At 47.1% G+C, this 20,483-nt stretch overlaps 1 protein-coding gene across 3 annotated transcripts; it reads left to right on the top strand.

Annotated features, from left to right (window-relative positions):
* Positions 1 to 3,600: 3,600 nt before the first annotated feature.
* Positions 3,601 to 7,801, top strand: LOC123093073 (F-box protein At5g03100). Of its 3 annotated transcripts, none has more exons than XM_044514965.1 (4): positions 3,601 to 4,087; positions 5,418 to 6,267; positions 6,458 to 6,613; positions 7,338 to 7,801. In XM_044514965.1, the coding sequence occupies exons 1-2, from the start codon at positions 3,971 to 3,973 to the stop codon at positions 6,258 to 6,260; spliced, it is 960 nt and encodes a 319-aa protein (XP_044370900.1). In that variant the 5' UTR covers positions 3,601 to 3,970; the 3' UTR covers positions 6,261 to 6,267; positions 6,458 to 6,613; positions 7,338 to 7,801. The 3 variants fall into 3 exon arrangements, 2 of the variants coding, with proteins under 2 accessions (XP_044370900.1, XP_044370901.1); XM_044514966.1 differs by having other exon boundaries at positions 3,769 to 4,087; positions 7,342 to 7,801; XR_006445020.1 differs by lacking the exon at positions 3,601 to 4,087 and adding an exon at positions 4,322 to 4,373 and having other exon boundaries at positions 7,342 to 7,801.
* Positions 7,802 to 20,483: the final 12,682 nt, after the last annotated feature.

Below are 20,483 nucleotides of genomic sequence, written 5' to 3'. Positions count from 1 at the left end.
TCTGCAAACCCACAGTTTCCATGAAGAGCGAGGCGGTCAGGGCACTGGTTATTGATTCTCTTCAGGATTTGTCCCAATAAAGTTTGGCCGATTCTCTTCAGGATTTGTCCCAGTGAAGTTTGGCAACTCGCGGGCACATATCTCGACAATACTTTTTAAATAAAAAATGAGGCAAGAAATCGCATGCTATATATCATTTTCGGATATATATATCATGTCGTATATCATGGCAGCAAAAGCACATTTTTCTCGTCGCCCTCAGCTACCATAGTGTGCATTCCTTGCACCGGGAATCGGCCTGGGATGCCGAGAAGAGGGGGGGATGCCTTGAAGGGAAGAACAGACAATGGTGAAAGGAAAGTGCGGGCTGAATGATGTGGTGTTGTGGGGAGGCAGCAGTGAGATGCCGTGGAGGGGAGAGATGGCAGCAACACGATGTGGCGAAGAGAGCAGGCCAGGGTAACGAGATGTGAGTGTGAACGGTGTGCCATGTTGTGAGAGTCAAAGAGTGAACTATTTTTTTAAGATGGGAAGAAACGAAGAAGTTGTTTCCTTTTCTTAGGGAAAAGCAATTGTTTGCTATGAGGAAAAGTAATGTCACATCTTTTACATAGCAAAAAATATCACATACTCTAGCAAGTCATTTCCGAAACATAATGACCAACAAGTGATTACCTGGTGAGTCTATAGTTTACTAAAATTGGGATGCGACTCACTGTACTAAAAAAACAGGATGCCACTCACTTCGACAAAAAAGGTCACCTGCTTGAAGTGAGCAGATAGCCAATGAATTTTTTTGAGGGAAAATGAATATATATTATGTATGGGCTTATACATGTTTATATATATATATATGTATATATATGTATATATGTATATATATATATATATATATATATATATATATATATATATATATATATATATATATATATATATATATATATATATATATATATATATATACGGCTGCGCTAAACTAAGCCTGAGCGCAGAATCCTAATTCTACGCTCCGGCCAGGAAACGGCGCGCATGTCTGACCAAGCAACCCAGTTCCTCTTCCACTTGGTCGTAATACCTTTGCTAATTCTAGTAAAAAACGTCCAGCCAGTTACGACCAATTGCCAGAGTGCTCCCTTCCTCGTTAACTGTCCCCTGGCCCACACATCTTTCCCGTGCATATCAAATGATTTACATGGTTTTGCATGGTAACCAGTAGTAAAACTACTTTCGCTCTCATGCACGGTAAAAGAAACTGGCACATATGGTAACGGACTAGATCTATTACGAGATGCCATACACCACTCCTTAATTCTCTGACATAAAATGATAGCTTTTATGCAACCAGTAACCCAATAAATTATGTTACTATATTTTACATGGTTGATTACCATGTGTGATTGGAGCAGACAAGTAATAAAGCAAAACTGTGGTGAGATGATGAACCATCACAAGCACACGGTAACCAAATTAATATTTTACTACATTTTCCATGGATGATTACTATATGTAATCAGGAGGACGCATATAATAAAAAAGTTGTGGCGGAGCGGTGAACCATTGCTGCAGCCAGTAACCGAATTAATTCAGTTACTATATCCAACATGGCTGATTACTAGTAGGTGGAAGAAAAATTGGAGGCCAAGGCACTAACCACGCGCATGTTTTCTGGTTGGTTGCACGCTGTTAGGCCGGAGCGTAGAATAAGCGTATTGCGCTCAGGCTCACTTTAGCACACCTATATATATATATATATATATATATATATATTCACTTTTATAGAATATAGATAAAAATTGATGGCTTTAGATGATGCTTTCAAAATATCGATTGAAAAAGCTTTATGATGGATGGACTGAAAACTCATCGAGTCTTATACAATTGGAAGAGATGAATACAAATAATTGTTCTTCTTTTTATATTTTTTGCACATGATAACACAAAAAAGTGTATTTTTATATGTTTATTTTTGTAGAGTATGAGAGTGATGGAGATGTATTATGCCGATGTTAAAAAAGAATCCATCAATAAGGGTGTTGACACGATGTTGTGGAAGGGACTAAAAGTTCACCGAGTTATATACAACAATACATGTTTATATATGCAATCAAAACGAACAACTAAAAAGCCCATGGCAACGCACGGGCATTCTCCTAGTTTGAGTTGGGTCTGACAGGATGTAGTCCGCCCGCTGAACAAGCACGACAGTAACGGCGAGCGGCGGCACACACGCATGCACGCGCTGCACATGGCGACCCGACCACCCCGCGTAGGGGCACACGCACGCATGTTGCACACGGCGGCCATGCGTTGACCGCGACTACCCCGTGCATGTCGGTCTGGTCCTGTCCGAGATTTAGCATTGTCGGTAGGTACAGGAAAAGAAGACCACTGGGCGCCTCTCTCCAGTTCGCCGGTGACCGGTCCAAACGGCGGCCCCATGAGGGACTAGACCGTGCCCACCTTCCAGCTGTTGGTCGTGCTCGGGGAGGAACCCCTTCGTGGTCGGAGTCCATGCTCACTGTCAACCGCTCCACCATGACAACAATGCATCTAGCGCAAACCTCACCCGACTATGGCCACCTCACTGGCGCCGGGGAGGACCTCGGCCATGTCCAGTAGAACCCGAGTTCCCGAGCCATGGGAGGAGGATCCTTGTGGCAGTGTACTGGAGAGAAGAGGAGGAGGACGATGATGACATGATGTCCGGCAGGATCCCACCTAGCCATGTCTAGGGAAGGAGGAGGAGGAGGAATCCAACTTCAGTCCCGACCTCCTCGAAGCTCACAGCATGGAGAAGGGCCGCAGCGCGTGAGCGCTAGTGCCTGCACGCAGGTGTCGGAGGGAGGGCAGAGGGGACGGCGACTGCAAGAGGAAAAGATCGGGATTTTTTTTCATCTCGTGCCGCAACAAGAGTCATAGGTGTATCTTCACAATAAAAAAGGAGCCAGGGGTTGAGGTGGGGGCGGTTTTGGGACATGTAATCGGGGCTAGGAAGTGGATCCAATATACTAAAAGATTGTTTTTCTTTGTTTTTCATCAAGCGTGACGTGCAGCGTATATTTTTCCTTTTTTTCCTCATCTAGCCAAACGTGCAGACTTTGTTCCGCGATGTCTGTTTTTTTTTGTTTTCCTTATTACATGTGTGTAAATTTATTTTTAAATCGCATCCGTCAATCTTTATAATTAACATAAAATCAATGGATATAAAAGGGTGACGTATGGTACTTCCTTTAATATTAGGTAAAGATAAAGATAAAAATTCTCATCTTTTCACTAAATGGTACTTCCTTCGTAAAAAAATATAAGAGCGTATCTCCTAAACGCATATAAGAGCGTATAAGAGCGTTTGGATCTCTTTTCTTTACGGATGAGTATGTTGTAATGATATCCCCTTACTTGCGTTCGAAATACGGTTCTGCCTCGTCATGAGTTCATCGGATAAAATTGTATCTTGGGCGATACATGAGGTGCACTCCATCACCACTCCATCACCACGGCAGCTACGATACGCTCGCAAGGAGAGGGACGCATAAATCTGCAGGAGACGCGGTGTCCATGCAATCTCCCCCTCCCGATTCGCCACCAGCGCGCTCCGCCTCCCTCTTCTCCCGCGTGCCGCAGCTCGTCCCGTCGGCCATCTCACCATCGTAGGCCATCTCACCATTCGCAGCCATCATCCCCACCGTCGCCCCCTCGTGGGCAGCGGTTGGTGCAGCTTCTCCACGGAAGCTGGCGCACGGCGCTGAAGATGCGGCACTTCGGACGAATCTGGGCCTGGGCCTGCTTCTTTCTTTACAGGCTGCCTCCAGCTGTCATATAATCACCCCTAAAAAAACAAAATCTGTCATATAATCCCTAGCCCTTTCATCACCGAACAAAAACAAAAAGAATAGAAACCCTAGCCATCCGCCCGCCTCCGCCTCCGCCGCCACCTCCGCCTCGCCGCCAGAGCCCCCGGTGGAACATAATGAAATCAGCCGCCGGCGCCGCACATTGTGGGGGCATAGCAATATCATCATCCAATCCTCACAAGAGGACGAGGAGGGGGCACAAGGGTGTTCTGCAGCTTCACCATCTGCCTCTTGTGAGTACACACTACACTGCTCTTCATCTTGCTATATTCTTGTAATTGGAAGAATTGATTTTAATTCCCCAGTTCGCTCGCCTACCCCTTTTGAATTTTTAACAAATCTGTTAGTATATAACAATCAAACCCCTTTGCCGATCCAACTCCTCTCTCCCAAATCTCCATGTCAAAATCCACAGAAAACGGAAGGGGAGGAGCTTGCCTTCCCTTGGGGCAGTAATGGAGGGCGGTGGATGAGGGGTTTGGGGGCGGGGACGCGCCGGAGCAGCACGGGCAACGGACGGTGGGGCGCAGCGGCTCTGGCGATTCTTGCTGATTGCCCCCTCCTCTCTGTCTCTGCGTGTTTGGAGTCTTAGGGAATTGCACGAGGGCAAATTAGTCAAATTGGAATATCGTAAGGCCAGTTTTTTTTAATTATCAGGTAACTGAAGAGATAACAACGCGAAGGGGGCAATTAACAATCGAAGTTTCAATTAACTCCTCACCACCCTCACCTTAGACACATATAAAGATAAAGGATACCCATCTGCCTCCGGCGAGTGAACATGCATACATGTTGATCCATATTACTACTGGTCGACTGATTCACTTATTTTCAGCCATTTTCGATGGCTCACTTATGTTGGAAATAATGAGTGTTGTCTATCAACTACACACTTATTTGTGGTGCCGCTCACAAATTGCATATTTGAGTCTTAGGGTGAGGCATGTAGATCCCATTAATTGTAAGTTGAGAGGATGAATCGCTCTCTAAAAGGAATTAATTGATTCTCAATTTTTTGGGATCGTAGGGCGATGATTTACTTAACTTGAAAAGATAGAATCTAGACTACACTGTCTATCACGACATAATTGACAAATAGTATTTGTGAAGTTCTTTGAAATTGGTAGACATGCTGCTCTTAGCAAGCAGTGCTCAAGCATCTCGGTTTTAATCCGAGTGGGAGCAGGCATCTTGAGCAATGCGACATGATGAGTTTTGTTTTCTAACATGTAGATTGACATAGTTTTTTAATTTAATCGTATGCTCTAGGTCCCTCCAATTATCCAATTATCAATGTGCCTAGGAAGTCTTCTCACCAGTTGACATATATGGTGTGCTCCATTATTAATTAACTTCCTTAAGTATACAATTTCATTAAGTACATTCCAGTAAGCATAAAGTCCATGAATCATAGCAATTCCATGTAAAGCATATATAATTTCATATTTAGGTATTCTGAATATTAATAATTCCAACCAATTGGAATATAGTTCCATGATACATTTGTTACGACTAGACATTAAAAAGAAACATATGATCAAATTGTATTCTTGTCTCATGCAGGATACTTTAAGTGACATTGTGTCATTGTTAAGCTTCAAAGAGGCTGCGCGCATGAGCGTACTGTCGAGCCAGTGGAGACATCTCTGGAGATCATGTATCAGAGACCTGGTCTTCACTAGGGAGACAATGTGCTGCCCCATGCCCATGAGCCGAGAGGAACAAGATCGAGAAGCTTTCATCAGGAATGTTGAGTGCGTATTGTGCCAACTCGATCCCACCATTGCTAGGGACAAATTCGTGCTCGAGTTCAAGCTCATCAATACAAATGTGCAGACCCATGTTGACAGATGGGTCGCCTTTTGTGCAACATCAAGAGTGAAGCACATTGTCTTCGATTTCAAACCAGGGTCATGGGGCAAACACGACAATTCGTTCAACTTCCCAATACACCTTTTCATCAATGGCGCTCCTGCTGTCAGATCTTTGTGCCTCATGTCTGCCTACCTAAACCCAGTACCTGGTTTTTCTAGCTTCACAAACCTTAGAAAGCTCATGCTCGACTCGGTGTCTGGAGATATCCAGTGCATGTTGTTGCCAGCGTGCTCCATGCTTGAGTGGCTTAGCATCGTGCGTTGCACCCTCCACAGCTTGACTACTTCCCAACCGTTGCACCAGTTGCGATACCTGTGTGTGCACTACTGCTTCAATGTGCAGAAGCTTGAGGTGCAAGCTCCCAACCTTAATACCTTCATATTTGGTAGCTTGGAGACCCACCCAGTGTCATTTATCATTGATGGATGTCTAGAGATACAGGAGGTGACTATCAAGTTGCCAACATGGAGGAGTGACCTTTTTGACTACGCCTTCGCGGATCATGGTATGGCGAATGTGCCCTGCAATTGATTCCAAGGTGATCCTTTTGTTTTATATGTATGTTAACAAAAAATAATATCTTGCATGTTAGTTATACTGCTGTACTTTCAACTTCTAAAAATGCGCCTTGTCCTTTTTAGTGTCGATCCATGGTAATTAATTGTTGTTCGTTTTCTGACCATCCCATGTTTCATTTTGCCATGGTTGTGTGCGTTCATGTCATGCAGGTGCCTGGATGTGCAAAATGCCCTAGTAAGTTTGTCAACCTGAAGCATCTTATATTGACCGTCGATGTACTTGCAAATGATAAGTATACAAGTGGCATTCTTCGTTTGGCTTGTCTTTTGGAATTAAGCCCAGTTTTGAATCGTCTTGAACTGCATGTAAGTGATCCATCTCTTTGATATTTATGTACTACAATTATCTGATCGAGCAAAACAACATAAGTTATAAAATCGGGCTTTTCTCTTTATGTTGTAATATCCTGTCATAATATGTTTTTTCATCGTGCATCCTAGTTACTGTTAAGCGGTACTCTCTCCATTCCACAATGTAGTGTGCCCACGCTTCTCGAGATTCAAGTTTGACCGTAAATTTAACCAACGAGACTGACTGCGGCGGGAGCAAAAATTATACCATTGAATTCGACCGTAAATTTAGCCAACGAGACCGACTGCGGCGGGAACAAAAATTATACGACTGAATTATATTAAAAATACGAATTCAGTGGTATAATTTTTGCTCCCGCCGCAATCGGTCTCGTTGGTTAAATTTACGGTCAAACTTGAATCTCGGGAAGCGCGGGCGCACTACATTGTGGAATGGAGAGAGTATGAAACATGACATTAATGTACACTCAATTTTCTCTCATGCACAGTAGTGCAGTACCTCAGCATGCTAGATTATATTACTATTTTTTAGCATCAAGTAATTTCAGGATAAGGTTGATTGTTTAAAGGGAGTTGGCGTTATTGTTCTAATTAAGCAAGAATAACTTTTGAACCACAAAGCTTACATGTCTCCGATTGACTTTTTTATTTCCAGAGAGGTGCTTTTATGAAACAGTGATTAACTGTTAAGTTTGTTTTGTTTACTGTCTTTGATAAGGCAGATCGTATGCGTACTCAGAACAGGAGAAGTGTTGAATCGGATAGAGGAGTTGCCCCCGGCCCGTGAGCCACATTATCATCTGAAGACATTGCAGATGACCGGAGTCTACGGCTACAACAACCTGTTTATTCTGGCACTGCATTATGCTCGAACTGCCATGGCGCTAGAGCACATGGTCATCGATCCCGAGGCAAAGAAGAGCTATGTTCTGACTCGTGATGCGGTAGAAGAGGATGCGGTCCATTGGGGCCGACGGATGGCCAATGAACATCTTCGGGGACGAGGGTTGGATGGCATCCTCACCATCTTGTAAATGGGAGGTCCCGCCAGGGAGAGATTGTAGTATTGTTTTTTATGCTTGTAAATGGGAGGTCCCACCGGGGAGAGATTGTAGTATTGTTTTTTATGGATGTTATTTACAGTATCTTTATTCCTAAAGTGGGATTTGATAGTTTCCATTCCATGATTTGTTTTTGTTGGTTTATTTTTGTTTGATTTTTTTGCCTCGTCTCCCACTGATTTTTTTTATCTTCTCTGTTTTTGTGTGTGACTTCATCCTGTTGACCCATGCTTGCCTCTCCGTGCTGCTGCGATGGGTCATGCCGTATCCCTCGTCCTTGTGGGGGCACCGTCTGCCTCTCCTACTCATTCACTTTCAATATTCCAGTCATTGAGGATCTATTAGATGAGCTACATGGTGCACAACTGTTTTCTAAACTTGATTTGAGATCAGGTTATCATCAGATAAGAATGAGAAGAGAAGACATTCCAAAATTTTAGGACATATTTTTGTCATTATGAATACTTAGTGATGCCATTTGGACTCACTAATGCACCTGCTACCTTCCAATCTTTAATGAATCATGTTTTTGCTCCGGAAATACCTTTTGGTATTCTTTGATGATATTCTGATATATACTGCGATGGGTCATGCTGTATCCCTCGTCCCTGTGGGGGCATCGTCTGCCTCAGCTACTCAATCACTTGCTGCGATGGGTCATGCGGTATCCCTCGTCCCTGTGGGGGCACCCCAGAGGCGTAGGACGTGTTTGGTTGCCCGCATGAGGCCCGGGCGGGAAGAATTTGGCCTGTTTTGTTTCCTGCATTCACTGTGCGGCCCGCATCGCACGAAGCTGAAAGCACGTCCATGCCTGGCCCAGCAGTAGCTCGCGAGCCCAGCCAGGGCGAGGCAGGGGAGGGCGACGCGCTTCTCCCCTCGTGCGAGCAGGGGAGATGGCGCGAGCTCGCCCGCTTCGGCGAAAAATTGGCGGGAGGATTTCGGCTCATCTCCCGCCGCTCCACCCCTATTTAGCCCCTCCCTCACCGCCCCAACTCCCGCCACCATTCTTCCTCCGTTCGCGCTTTCCCGCCGACGCGCATCGGCACCGACGAGCAGGTAAGCGGCGCATCTTCATCGGCCGGCTGTCCACGGCGTCGGAGCTCCTTCACCGGCCGGCGTTCATCTTCCACCACCGCCCCCCTCGTCCTCAAGCTACAGCCAAGGCCTCTGTGAGTTCAATCCCTCTTTCTCTCTGTTCCTTCTAGCTAGATCTGAGCTACAGCTAGGGTTTGATCTAGATGCATGGTTGATTAGTGGTCTGATCTGTGAGCTGATATGGTTGGTGAAAAGGATCGATATAGTTGACTAGAGGGGGGGGGGGGTGAATAGGAAACTAACAATTTTTAAGCTTTTCTTTACCAATTTAAACTTTGCAATAATAAAGGTTGTCTAGAAGTGCAACTAGGTGGACAACCTATATGATGCGATCAACCCAAGCACAAGAGCAAGCAAAGATAGAAACACAAATAAGCTTGCACAAGTAAAGGGATAAGATAACCAAGAGTGGAGCCGGTGGAGACGAGGATGTGTTACCGAAGTTCCTTCCTTTTGAGGGGAAGTACGTCTCCGTTAGAGCGGTGTGGAGGCACAATGCTCCCCAAGAAGCCACTAGGGCCACCGTAATCTCCTCACGCCCTCGCACAATGCAAGAGCCGTGATTCCACTATTGGTGCCCTTGAAGGCGGCAACCGAACCTTTACAAACAAGGTTGGGGCAATCTCCACAACTTAATTGGAGGCTCCCAACAACACCACGAAGCTTCACCACAATGGAATATGGCTCCACGGTGACCTCAACCGTCTAGGGTGCTCAAACACCCAAGAGTAGCAAGATCCGCAAGGGATAAGTGGGGGGAATCAAAAGTCTCTTGGTGGAAGTGTAGATCGGGCCCTTGTCACCCAATCTCGAGCAAATCAACAAGTTTGATTGGCTAGGGAGAGAGATCGGGCCAAAATGGAGCTTGGAGCAACAATGGAGCTTAGAGATGGAAGAGGTGGTCAACTAGAGGTAGGAGACACGCCTTTTATACTCGGAGAAAAGATCCAACCGTTATCCTCTTGTTCAGCCCGCGACACGCGGTACTACCGCTCCGAAAACGCGGTACTACCGCGCGGCCACGCGGTACTACCGTGGAAGGCCATGGTACTACCGCGGCAGCAGCAGAGCCTGGGACTGGCCTGACTGAGCGCAGTACTACCGCTGGCGCGGTACTACCGCGCACCATTGCGGTACTACCACAAGGCAGGCAAGCCCCGGCCTACGAAGAGCCCGGATGAAATAAATTACATCCGTGCCTACTGCCGCTGAAAAAGAAACAGTGCAAAAACCCGACGCGGTACTACCGCGCCCGAGGCGCGGTACTACCGTGGAGGCGCGGATGTAAAATTACATCCGCTCCTACTACCGCGGCGCAACGGTACGGGGCATGAGGGCCACGGTACTACTGCTCCAAGAGAGCGGTACTACCGTGTCCACTCGCGGTACTACCGTGCAAGATGTGCGGTACTACCGTGTGGGTGCGGATGTAAAAAATTACATCCGCGCCTACTACCGTACCGGAGCAGCACAAGGCCTGGGAGTTGCGGTACTACGGCTCCAGGGGAGCGGTACTACCGTGACCCCTAGCGGTACTACCGCTGGTGCTTGCGGTACTACCGCTTCCTAGAGCAGTACTACCGCAAGAACAGCAGTAGCCGCCGGTTTTAAGCACAACTATGACAACGGGAAGATGCTCCAAAGTGCAAGGAAAGGAAGGACAAGTGTACGCGTTGATTCCACCTAAACCTTTCCGACGCGGACCCCCTCTTAATAGTACGGCTCTCCTACGACTCAAATCCACCAAAAAGAAACGTAGAACGACGCCGTCTTCAATAGTCTCCGAGGGGCACCGAATCGTCTCGTGCCTAGTGATGAAACATCTAAGAAACTCAAGGCATACGATTAGACCGCAAAAGTATCGTCATCAATCACCAAAACACATACGGGATAAATATGCCCTTACAATCTCCCCCTTTTTGGTGGATTGATGACAATACGGGATTTGCACAAAGATACGATAATATTGAGCAAGGGCAAACCCCTCCTCTCCAAAATATAGATGGGCTCCCCCTAGATGTGTGCACTCTGGATGAATGCTTTGGACTGCATAGCACACATACTAGGATCACCACTCCCCCTATATTTTAGAGACAAAGGCCCGAAGAATAACATCTAAGCAAGATATAGCACAATATAACACAAGCTCGCTAAGATAGATAGAGTGCATATGTCTTACACCATATGAAGGAAAAGCAACTAAAACGAGGTTCAAACGAGGTTCAACCGAGAATGCAATAAACACACCAAACACGAACACGACACAAGACTCGCAAATCCCTACACTCTCTCCCCCTTTGGCATCGAGACGCCAAAAAGGCAGAGAGGACACCTACACACAAGCGGTGGCTCAAGCAGCAGGGAACTCATCCCAACCCTCTCCGTCAGACTCCTCGGCAGCAGGGATGGACTCCTCGACGTCCTCCTCAGAATCAGTCCACCTGTAGCCTTGCTTCTCCATCCACTCAGCCTCTGGAGTGATGCGCTCCTCAGACCCGCCAGCCACATCCTCACCATAGAGCTACAAGATCTTCCTGTCCCAGCGACGACTCTCCTTGGACGCCACGTGAGTCCTGTACTGCCCTTTGGCTTGCATGCAGAAAAGAGTCTTCATCTTGTCCTTCAGCTTCTTGGCCCATGAAGGCATAGAGGAGCTCTAGGAAGCGCTAGCAGCATGGCCCTCAGCAACATTCTCGGCGCCAGCATCCTCCTCACCAACAGCAGCCCTAGCAGCAGACGCCTCGGCACGAGTAGTAGTGTTGGCCCAGTTGGGTTTGACACGCAGACAGATGGGATCATGGCGAATCCAGTCAGGGGGAAGGAACTCCTCACCAGGGAACATCTTCTCCCAGGTCCTCGAGATCAGCAGAAACAGATAGGGCCCGTAGATAGGCACTTTGCGGTTGAACACCGCAAACTGAAGCTCACACCACATGATGTGTGAGACATCAAGTGACTGAGTCTGAGACAAACGAGCCTCCTCGCAGATGAGCATCATATCCACCATATAGGCATGGACCTTGTCCTTGTCACCAATGCGAGGGAACAATGAGTTGCGGAAGATGCGGTACATGATATCCAGAAAAGAGTTGAGCACCAACCCTATCTTTCCACTTGGAAGCGTCTTCTCAACATAGTACGGTGCAAGCCTGTCCTTGTTGGTAGAGTCAGAGTTGGCATGGGGGCAAACACCCACGGGAGCGTCGAGCCAGTCATCAGGTACTTGGAGCAAATCCATGAACTCCTTCCAGGTAGCAGTCAGCTTACGGCCATTGGTCATCCAGGTCATCCTCCTCTCCTCATCAGGGTGAAAGTAAACTGAAGCAAAGAACTAACAGATAAGCTCAGGATCATAGTCAAGGTGAAAGGATATCACATGCTCAATGCCAAACTGCTCCACCAAGTCCAGAGCCTCTCCAAAGTAGGCACAGAACTTGTCCTTCCTCAAGTGATGCATGTCAATCCATTTCACATCCACATAGGTATTCTGCTTGTTCTTGATGACATCCAGATAGATGTGGTTTGTTGCTTGTTCCAAAACAGCTCACAACCCCTGACAGAAGAACGAGGGGTCACGTACGGGTGAATCTGCTTGAGACGGACATAGTCAGATTGGGGCATCTCATCCATGCCCTTGCGGGCTCCTTGAACTTGCTAGCAGTAGTCTTGACATTGCGCTTGGGGGCAGAGGAGCCCTCTGGTGCGTCACCTGGGTTGCGCAGACGCTTGGAGCCAGTGTCACGACTGGGATTGGAACGGCGAGAGCCACCACCTGAGACACACACGCAAAACACCAACGAACGCGAAGAGAATCAATGCAAAGACCACAACAAAGCACAAGAAACACATAGGAAATATACGTGAAGGTTGGCCAGCGTTAGATGTGAGCCACGGTAGGACTGCCAGTGTCTGCGGTACTAAAAAATTAGTACTGCTCCAAGTCGCGGTAGTACCGTGCTAGGTCACGGTAGTACCGTGGTTGGAGCAGTAGTAAGGTTTTAGTGCCGCAGTGTGCGCGGTAGTACCGCGCCCGATGGGCGGTAGTACTGCGTCGCGTCAGATCCGAACTGCAGTTCGAATCTGAAAAGACCTGCGAAACAATGGCAGTGCTACGGTGATCAGATCTCGTGCATGACAACAAAACCAGTATAATTCCTATGCAGGGCTACTCTCCATCATCCTATTCTTGCAAAGAGAAGGCCTACGAATCTCTAGAACATCCAAGTCTTCCCCAACAACCTAAAGACAAAGAACGCAATAAAACAAGAAAGGATTGGGGAAAAACCTGGGTCCATAGCAAGAGCACGGGGTGGGGAAGGATCCCACCGGACGGAATCACGGGAGGGCAGTCGGAGGAGGAGATCTGGCGACGAACACCGGCTCCTATCTTGAGCGGGAGAGAGAGATGAGACGACGTGGGAGGAACTGCAAATGGGTATGGGGGAGTTAGAACTCCCCCTGCCCGTCCTTATCCCCACGCGCCCAAGACGGTGCGGTAGTACCGCAGGTCATCGCGGTAGTACCGCTCGGGCGGAAGTACCGCACCAGAGCGGTAGTACCGCTCACCCAGGCGGCAGTAAAAAATTACTGCCGCGTGGGGGCAGTAGTACCGTGCTCCCACATGCGGTAGTATCGTGGCTGGCCGCGGTAGTACTGTAGCCAGCCGCGGTAGTACCGCGAGCTCAAGACACCCCCGGTTTCAACACAAAAGAAAAGGCCTTTGCACGGAAACTTTTCACACAAAGGAAGCCACAAGCACACACACAACCCAAAGGTAGAAAGACAACAAGAGAACACCAAGCAACACAACCTCTCAAAAGGATAGGGCGGTGGCCGAATGCACCTATGTTTGAGTTAGATGGTTTGGCACCGCGAAGAATTATCCTTGGGCCCATGACCAAAACTCGTCTTTGAAGCACAAGTACCATCAAAAATGGCTAATGTGAAAGAGTTGATCTATTTATGCATGAAGGGGGGAGGGAGAGTTCATTGAGAGAACAACACGCCCCCTTTGTCCATGCCTACACCTAAACTAGACAACAAGATGAGTGTGGTGGGGGGTGCACGGGTTCAAGTCACATTGCTCAAATCAATGATATTTAGCTCATGCCTTAACTTGCGAAATCTTGCTTCATCCAAGGGCTTCGTGAAAATATCTGCAAGGTTATCATGAGTGTTGACATACTTGAGCTCGATCTCCCCTCGCCTAATGTGATCCCGGATGAAGTGATACTGAATCTCAATGTGCTTCGTCTTGAAGTGTTGCACCGGGTTGAGAGAAATCTTGATGGCACTTTCATTATCACACCAAAGAGGCACTTTGTCACAAATGACACCGTACTCCTTTAAAGTTTGCCTCATCCATAGGAGTTGAGCACAACAACTACTGCCGCTACATATTCCGCTTCGGTGGAGAAGAGAGACACACAACTTTGCTTCTTGGAAGACCAACTTACCAAAGAGCAACCAAGAAATTGGCACCCTCCGGAAGTGGACTTCCTATCCACTTTGTCTCCCGCCCAATCGGAATCCGTAAATCCTTCAAGCTTGAAGTTTGCTCCTCTTGGGTACCATAAGCCAAAGTTTGGGGTATGAGCCAAATATCGAAAGATTCGCTTGACCGCCACAGTGGCTTTCCTTCGGTGCGGCTTGAAACCGTGCACACATTCCCACACTCAACATGATATCTGGTCTAGATGCACAAAGGTAAAGCAAGGAGCCAATCATGGAGCGATATAGCTTTTGATCCACCGCTTTACCATTGGGATCAATGTCAAGTTGGCACTTGGTAGGCATTGGTGTAGTAGCCGGCTTGACATCACTTAGCTTGAATCTTTTGAGCATGTCTTGAGTGTATTTGGCTTGGTTGATGAAGGTTCCTTCTCTTCTTTGTTTGATATCGAAACCAAGGAAGAACTTCAACTCTCCCATAGAAGACATCTTGAACTTGAAGGTCATGAGAGCGGCAAATTCCTCATTGAAAGCTTTGTTAGGGGAACCAAAGATAATATCATCAACATATAGTTGGCATACAAACAACTCCCCATTAACCTTCTTAGTAAAAAGAGTGGGGTCGATTTGCCCCACTTCAAAACCACGATCTTGTAACAACTCGGTAAGGTGGTCATACCACGCACATGGGGCTTGTTTAAGGCCATAGAGTGCCTTATCGAGTTGATACACATGATCCGGGAAGTAGGGGTCCTCGAACCCGGGGGGTTGCTTGACATAGACCAACTCATTAATAGGACCATTAAGAAAAGCACTTTTCACATCCATTTGTTGCAACTTAAAGTTGTGATGGGCAGCATAAGCAATCAACAAACGAATGGATTCAAGACGAGCAACGGGAGCAAAGGTTTCACCATAGTCGATACCCTCGACTTGGGAGTAGCCTTGTGCTACCAATCTTGCCTTGTTGCGAAGGATGTTCCCATGAGCATCTTGCTTGTTCTTGAAGATCCACTTGGTTCCAATGACGTTGTGGTTCCCCGATGGCCTTGGCACCAATCTCCACACCTTGTTGTACTCGAAATTGTTGAGTTCTTCATGCATGGCATTGAGCCAATCCGAGTCTTCGAGCGCCTCATAGACCTTTTGGGGTTCAACACAAGAGACAAACGCGTGATGTTCACAATAGTTTGCCAATTGTCTACGAGTGCTTACCCCTTTCATTAGGCTTCCAACCACATTCTCCATGAGATGGCCTTTGGTAGTAAGTTTGGATGCAATCTTGGCGGCACGACGCTCTAATTCTTCCTCGGAGGTGAGATGAGGAGGAGTCACTTGATCATCTTGAGCGCCGTCGTGAACATGTTCTTGAGCTTGAGCATGCTCGGGGAAGATAACTCGACCTTGGGCATCATTTGGTGTGTCACCATCGTCTTGAGCACGATCTTGCCCTTGGTCATGTTCATGAGGTTGAGGGCCTTCACTTTGTTCTTCGGAAGCGTGTGGGCCTTGAGTTGGTGATGGCTCCACTTGATTGGAGCATTGTCCTTCTCCTTCGGCCACAAGGGGTTCCTCAACGGGTAGGATAAAACCAACACCCATTCTTCTTATGGCTTGAGGAGGAATTTCATCACCTACATCACAAGTGCCACGTTGCTCCACTTGGGAGCCGTTATTCTCATCAAACTCCATGTTACATGTCTCCTCAATAAGGCCCGTGGATTTATTGAGGACACGATAAGCATGAGAGTTTGTAGCATAACCAACAAATATGCCCTCATAAGCTCTAGCTTCAAATTTAGACAAACGAACACCTTTCTTGAGAATGAAACACTTACACCCGAACACCCGGAAATACTTGAGATTGGGCTTGTTGCCGGTGAGTATCTCATAAGGAGTCTTGTTCAAGCCTTTGCGGAGATAGAGCCGATTGGATGCATGACATGCGGTGTTGATGGCTTCGGCCCAGAAGTTGTATGGAGACTTGAACTCCGCCATCATGGTCCTTGCCGCATCCATCAACGTCCGGTTCTTCCTCTCTGCAACACCATTTTGTTGAGGGGTATATGGTGCCGAATATTGATGCTTGATCCCCTCTTCACTAAGAAACTTATCCAAGGTGTAGTTCTTGAACTCGATGCCGTTGTCACTTCTTATTGTCAAGATCTTTGCATTATGTTGACGTTGAGCTTCATTTGCAAAGTCGATAACAGTTTGTTGAGTCTCACTCTTCCTCTTGAAGAAGTATACCCAAGTGTATCTTGAATAATCATCCAAAATCACCAAGCAATACTTTCTACCCCCAAGACTATCAAAGGATGGAGGTCCAAAGAGGTCCATGTGCAGGAGCTCCAAGGGTCTCTTCGAGTAGATGATAGTCGTGGGAGGATGAGCCGTTTCATGAAGCTTTCCTTCGATACAAGCACTGCAAGCACGATCTTTGGCAAAACTAACATTTGTTAGTCCACGGACATGGTCCCCCTTGAGAAGACTTTGCAAAGATCTCATATTGACGTGGGCTAAACGGCGATGCCAAAGCCATCCCACATCAACTTTAGCCATTAGGCATGTCGCGGTCTTAGTGGGTCGCTCCAAAAAGTTTATCACATAAAGACCATTCTCTACATGCCCAACAAAGGCTACTTTAAGAGTCTTGCTCCACAAGAGGGCCACAGTATCAATGTTAAAGAAGGTGGCAAAGCCCATGAGTGCAAGTTGACGAACGAAAAGCAAATTGTATGCAAGGGACTCAACAAGCATGACTTTCTCGATCGTTAGATCATGAGAAACGACAACCTTGCCAAGACCCAATACCTTAGAATGTGAGGCATCACCCCACTCGACATTGGTGGGCATAGATGGGATCTTTTGCACGTCCACCACCAAGTCCTTGCTCCCGGTCATATGATTCGTTGCTGCACTATCGAGCAACCATGATCCCCACCGGAAGCAAACACCTACAAGAAATCAATGCTTGGTTTTAGGTACCCATTTAGTAATGGGTCCTTTGATGTTAGTAACGAGGGCCTTAGGAACCCAAATAGACCATTCAATGTACTCATAAGAAGAACCAACAAATTTAGCATAAACATGCCCATCACTAGCATGGCACAACACATATGAGGGGTTAAAGTCGCCGGCTATGTTCAAGGGGATGACGTTGTCCTTCTTGGCATTGTCACACTTTGCATGGTTCTTCTTCTTCTTGGAAGCACCCTCTCCCTCCCTCACAAAAGTTTGCTTGAGAGGAGGAGGTTGCTTGGTCTTGTCATTCTTCTTCTTGCTCTTGGGCTTGGATGCGAACCCAATCCCCTCCTTGGCCACAACTTCCTTTTGATTACTCAAAAGGTCGTTAAGGTTCTTCTCACCTTGTATGCATGTGACAAGGCCCTTTTCAAGTTGCTCCTTCAACTTAGCATTCTCCTCAACAAGATGCACATGCTCACAACAAGGGTTAGTAGCATTTGCATTATCAATCAATATCATATGAGGAAAGGTGGCTTTCTCCTTGGTTAGCTTCACTTGGAGTTGATCATGAGACTCTTTGAGACTAGCATGAACACCCTTCAAGACTTTGTGAGCCTTGTCGAGGATGTCAAACTCCTCGTTGAGTCTAGCAAGATCAACTCCAAGCTTTGCCTTCTCGGTGCTAAGCACACGGGACACAACAAGAGCATGATCAAGGTCTTTCTTTAATTTAGCATGATCATCGTTGTATGACTCCTCAAGAGCCAAACGAAGACCAGACTCTTCCTCAAGGGCATTGGAAAGATCCGAAATCTCATCGGCATAGTCACGACTATGCCCTTCCATCTTAGAGATGGTTTCTTCATGAGCCTCGATCATGACATTAGCTTCACCAAGTTGTTCCAAGAGGGCAACGAAGTGCTTCTTGGATTTGCCCTTCAGTTTACCCATAAAGATCTCAAACTCATTCTCCTCCACATTAGTCCCCTCATGTTCATCAATGCAATCCGTCAAAGAAGAATGATTGATGATGGTAGTTTTGATGTTGGGGCTTACCTTGTTGGTGGCTTTAGCCATGAGGCACTTGGCGGTGATGCTTTCATTGGGTGAATCGAAGAGAGACACCCGAGGAGTCGTTGCAATGGCAACGGAGGCCATGGCAACCGACTCACCATCTTCATCATCATCATCATCCTCATTGTACTCTTCTTGAACCACCAATGCTTTGTGAGGAGCCTTCTTGGTGAAGTTGCTCTTGTTGGGGAAAGACTTGGCCTTGTCCTTACGGATGAGCTTGCCACCATTGTCTTCCCTCTTCTCATATGGGCACTCCGCAACAAAGTGACTCACATTGCCACAATTGAAGCAAGTCCTCACTCGTTGCTTGCCCCTTGCGCCACTTGAGTTGCTCTTGTTGAAGTTGGGCCTTGAGTTCTTCTTGCTCCAAAATTGCCTTGAAGCAAGGGCCATGTGTTCATGATAGTTATACTTCGTATCTTCGAGGTTGCTCTCTTCTTCTTCCTCCTCTCCATCTTCTTCGACACAAATCTTGGCCTTCAAAGCGAGGTTGGGCTTCTTTGCTCTTTGGGAGCGAAGCACCGCATTGTCGGCGGTCTTGTCCAATATGCTCATAGCCACAAACTCATCCAACACATCACTTGAGGACAGGGTGTGGAAGTCCGGCCGTTGACGGATGACGGAGGACATGGCTTTGTGGTAGGGCATCATTGCCTTGAGGAATTTGCGCTTGATCCAGTTGTCATCCGTGTCCTTACTTCCATGATCCCGGAGGGAGACTGCAAGCTTGGTAACTCTCCGATAGAGCTCACGAGGTTCTTCTTCTTCTTTCATTGCAAACTCATCGGCTTCATCTTGGACCACTTCATAATTGGAACGTTGAATGCTTGCGCTTCCTCGATAAAGAGAAACCACCTTGAGCCAAGCATCTTTGGCAAGGGAGTAGGGCCGGAGATGAGGGAGGTCTTTGGGAAGGATTGCTTCTTGGATGATGAAGAGAGCATTCTCATTGAATTGATGGTCCACGACTTCTCTAGGAGAGAAGTTGCTCGAGTCATGCAGATAGAAACCTTCTTCAATGATTCTCCAAAGGTTAGTGTTCACATGATTTAAATGACACTTAAAATGATAAACCCAAGAATCAAAATCCTCCTTTTTATCAATCTTAGGTGGTGGACCGGCATGATTCAAATGAGTGGAAGGAATCGGTCCACCATAAACGGGAGGAGGTTGCACATGGGCGAAGATGCCGGTGCCATTCTTACCACTAGACGATGCGGCTTTCTCACTAGTAGCTCCCCCCTTATCGGAGTTAGCATCCGCTCCCGTGTTGGCGGGATCACCCACTTTCACGGGTGCGGTGGAAAGTTTAAGCCCTTCTAGGAATTCCTTAAACATGTCCTTGACCTCGGTCGTCATGGAGGTTTTCAATGTGTCCAACGCCACATTGAATTCCTCACGAGAGATCGAGGTACCCCCATCTCCTGTAGATGATATCGGGTTCGCACCGGAGTGCTCCCCCACATCATCTACGACGTCAACCATACTCTTCGGACGGTAAAGTCCTTAAAAAGAGACGAGGCTCTGATACCAATTGAAAAGGATCGATATAGTTGACTAGAGGGGGGGGGGGTGAATAGGCAACTAACAATTTTTAAGCTTTTCTTTACCAATTTAAACTTTGCAATAATAAAGGTTGTCTAGAAGTGCAACTAGGTGGACAACCTATATGATGTGATCAACACAAGCACAAGAGCAAGCAAAATAGAAACACAAATAAGCTTGCACAAGTAAAGGGATAAGATAACCAAGAGTGGAGCCGGTGGAGACGAGGATGTGTTACCGAAGTTCCTTCCTTTTGAGGGGAAGTACGTCTCCGTTAGAGCGGTGTGGAGGCACAATGCTCCCCAAGAAGCCACTAGGGCCACCGTAATCTCCTCACGCCCTCGCACAATGCAAGAGCCGTGATTCCACTATTGGTGCCCTTGAAGGCGGCAACCGAACCTTTACAAACAAGGTTGGGGCAATCTCCACAACTTAATTGGAGGCTCCCAACAACACCACGAAGCTTCACCACAATGGAATATGGCTCCATGGTGACCTCAACCGTCTAGGGTGCTCAAACACCCAAGAGTAGCAAGATCCGCAAGGGATAAGTGGGGGCAATCAAAGGTCTCTTGGTGGAAGTGTAGATCAGGCCCTTGTCACCCAATCCCGAGCAAATCAACAAGTTTGATTGGCTAGGGAGAGAGATCGGGTCAAAATGGAGCTTG

The sequence above is a fragment of the Triticum aestivum genome, chromosome 4B, assembly GCF_018294505.1.
Source record: "Triticum aestivum cultivar Chinese Spring chromosome 4B, IWGSC CS RefSeq v2.1, whole genome shotgun sequence".
In the NCBI taxonomy this organism is placed as follows: domain Eukaryota; kingdom Viridiplantae; phylum Streptophyta; class Magnoliopsida; order Poales; family Poaceae; genus Triticum; species Triticum aestivum.
This window is presented reverse-complemented; position numbering and strand designations above follow the sequence as displayed.

Excerpts from the sequence above, each read along its gene's own strand:
- LOC123093073 (XM_044514965.1), top strand. The coding sequence starts at position 3,971 with ATGAAATCAGCCGCCGGCGCCGCACATTGTGGGGGCATAGCAATATCA. Across the intron at positions 4,088-5,417 it reads AGCTTCACCATCTGCCTCTT|GATACTTTAAGTGACATTGT; the intron begins GTGAGTACACAC and ends TGTCTCATGCAG.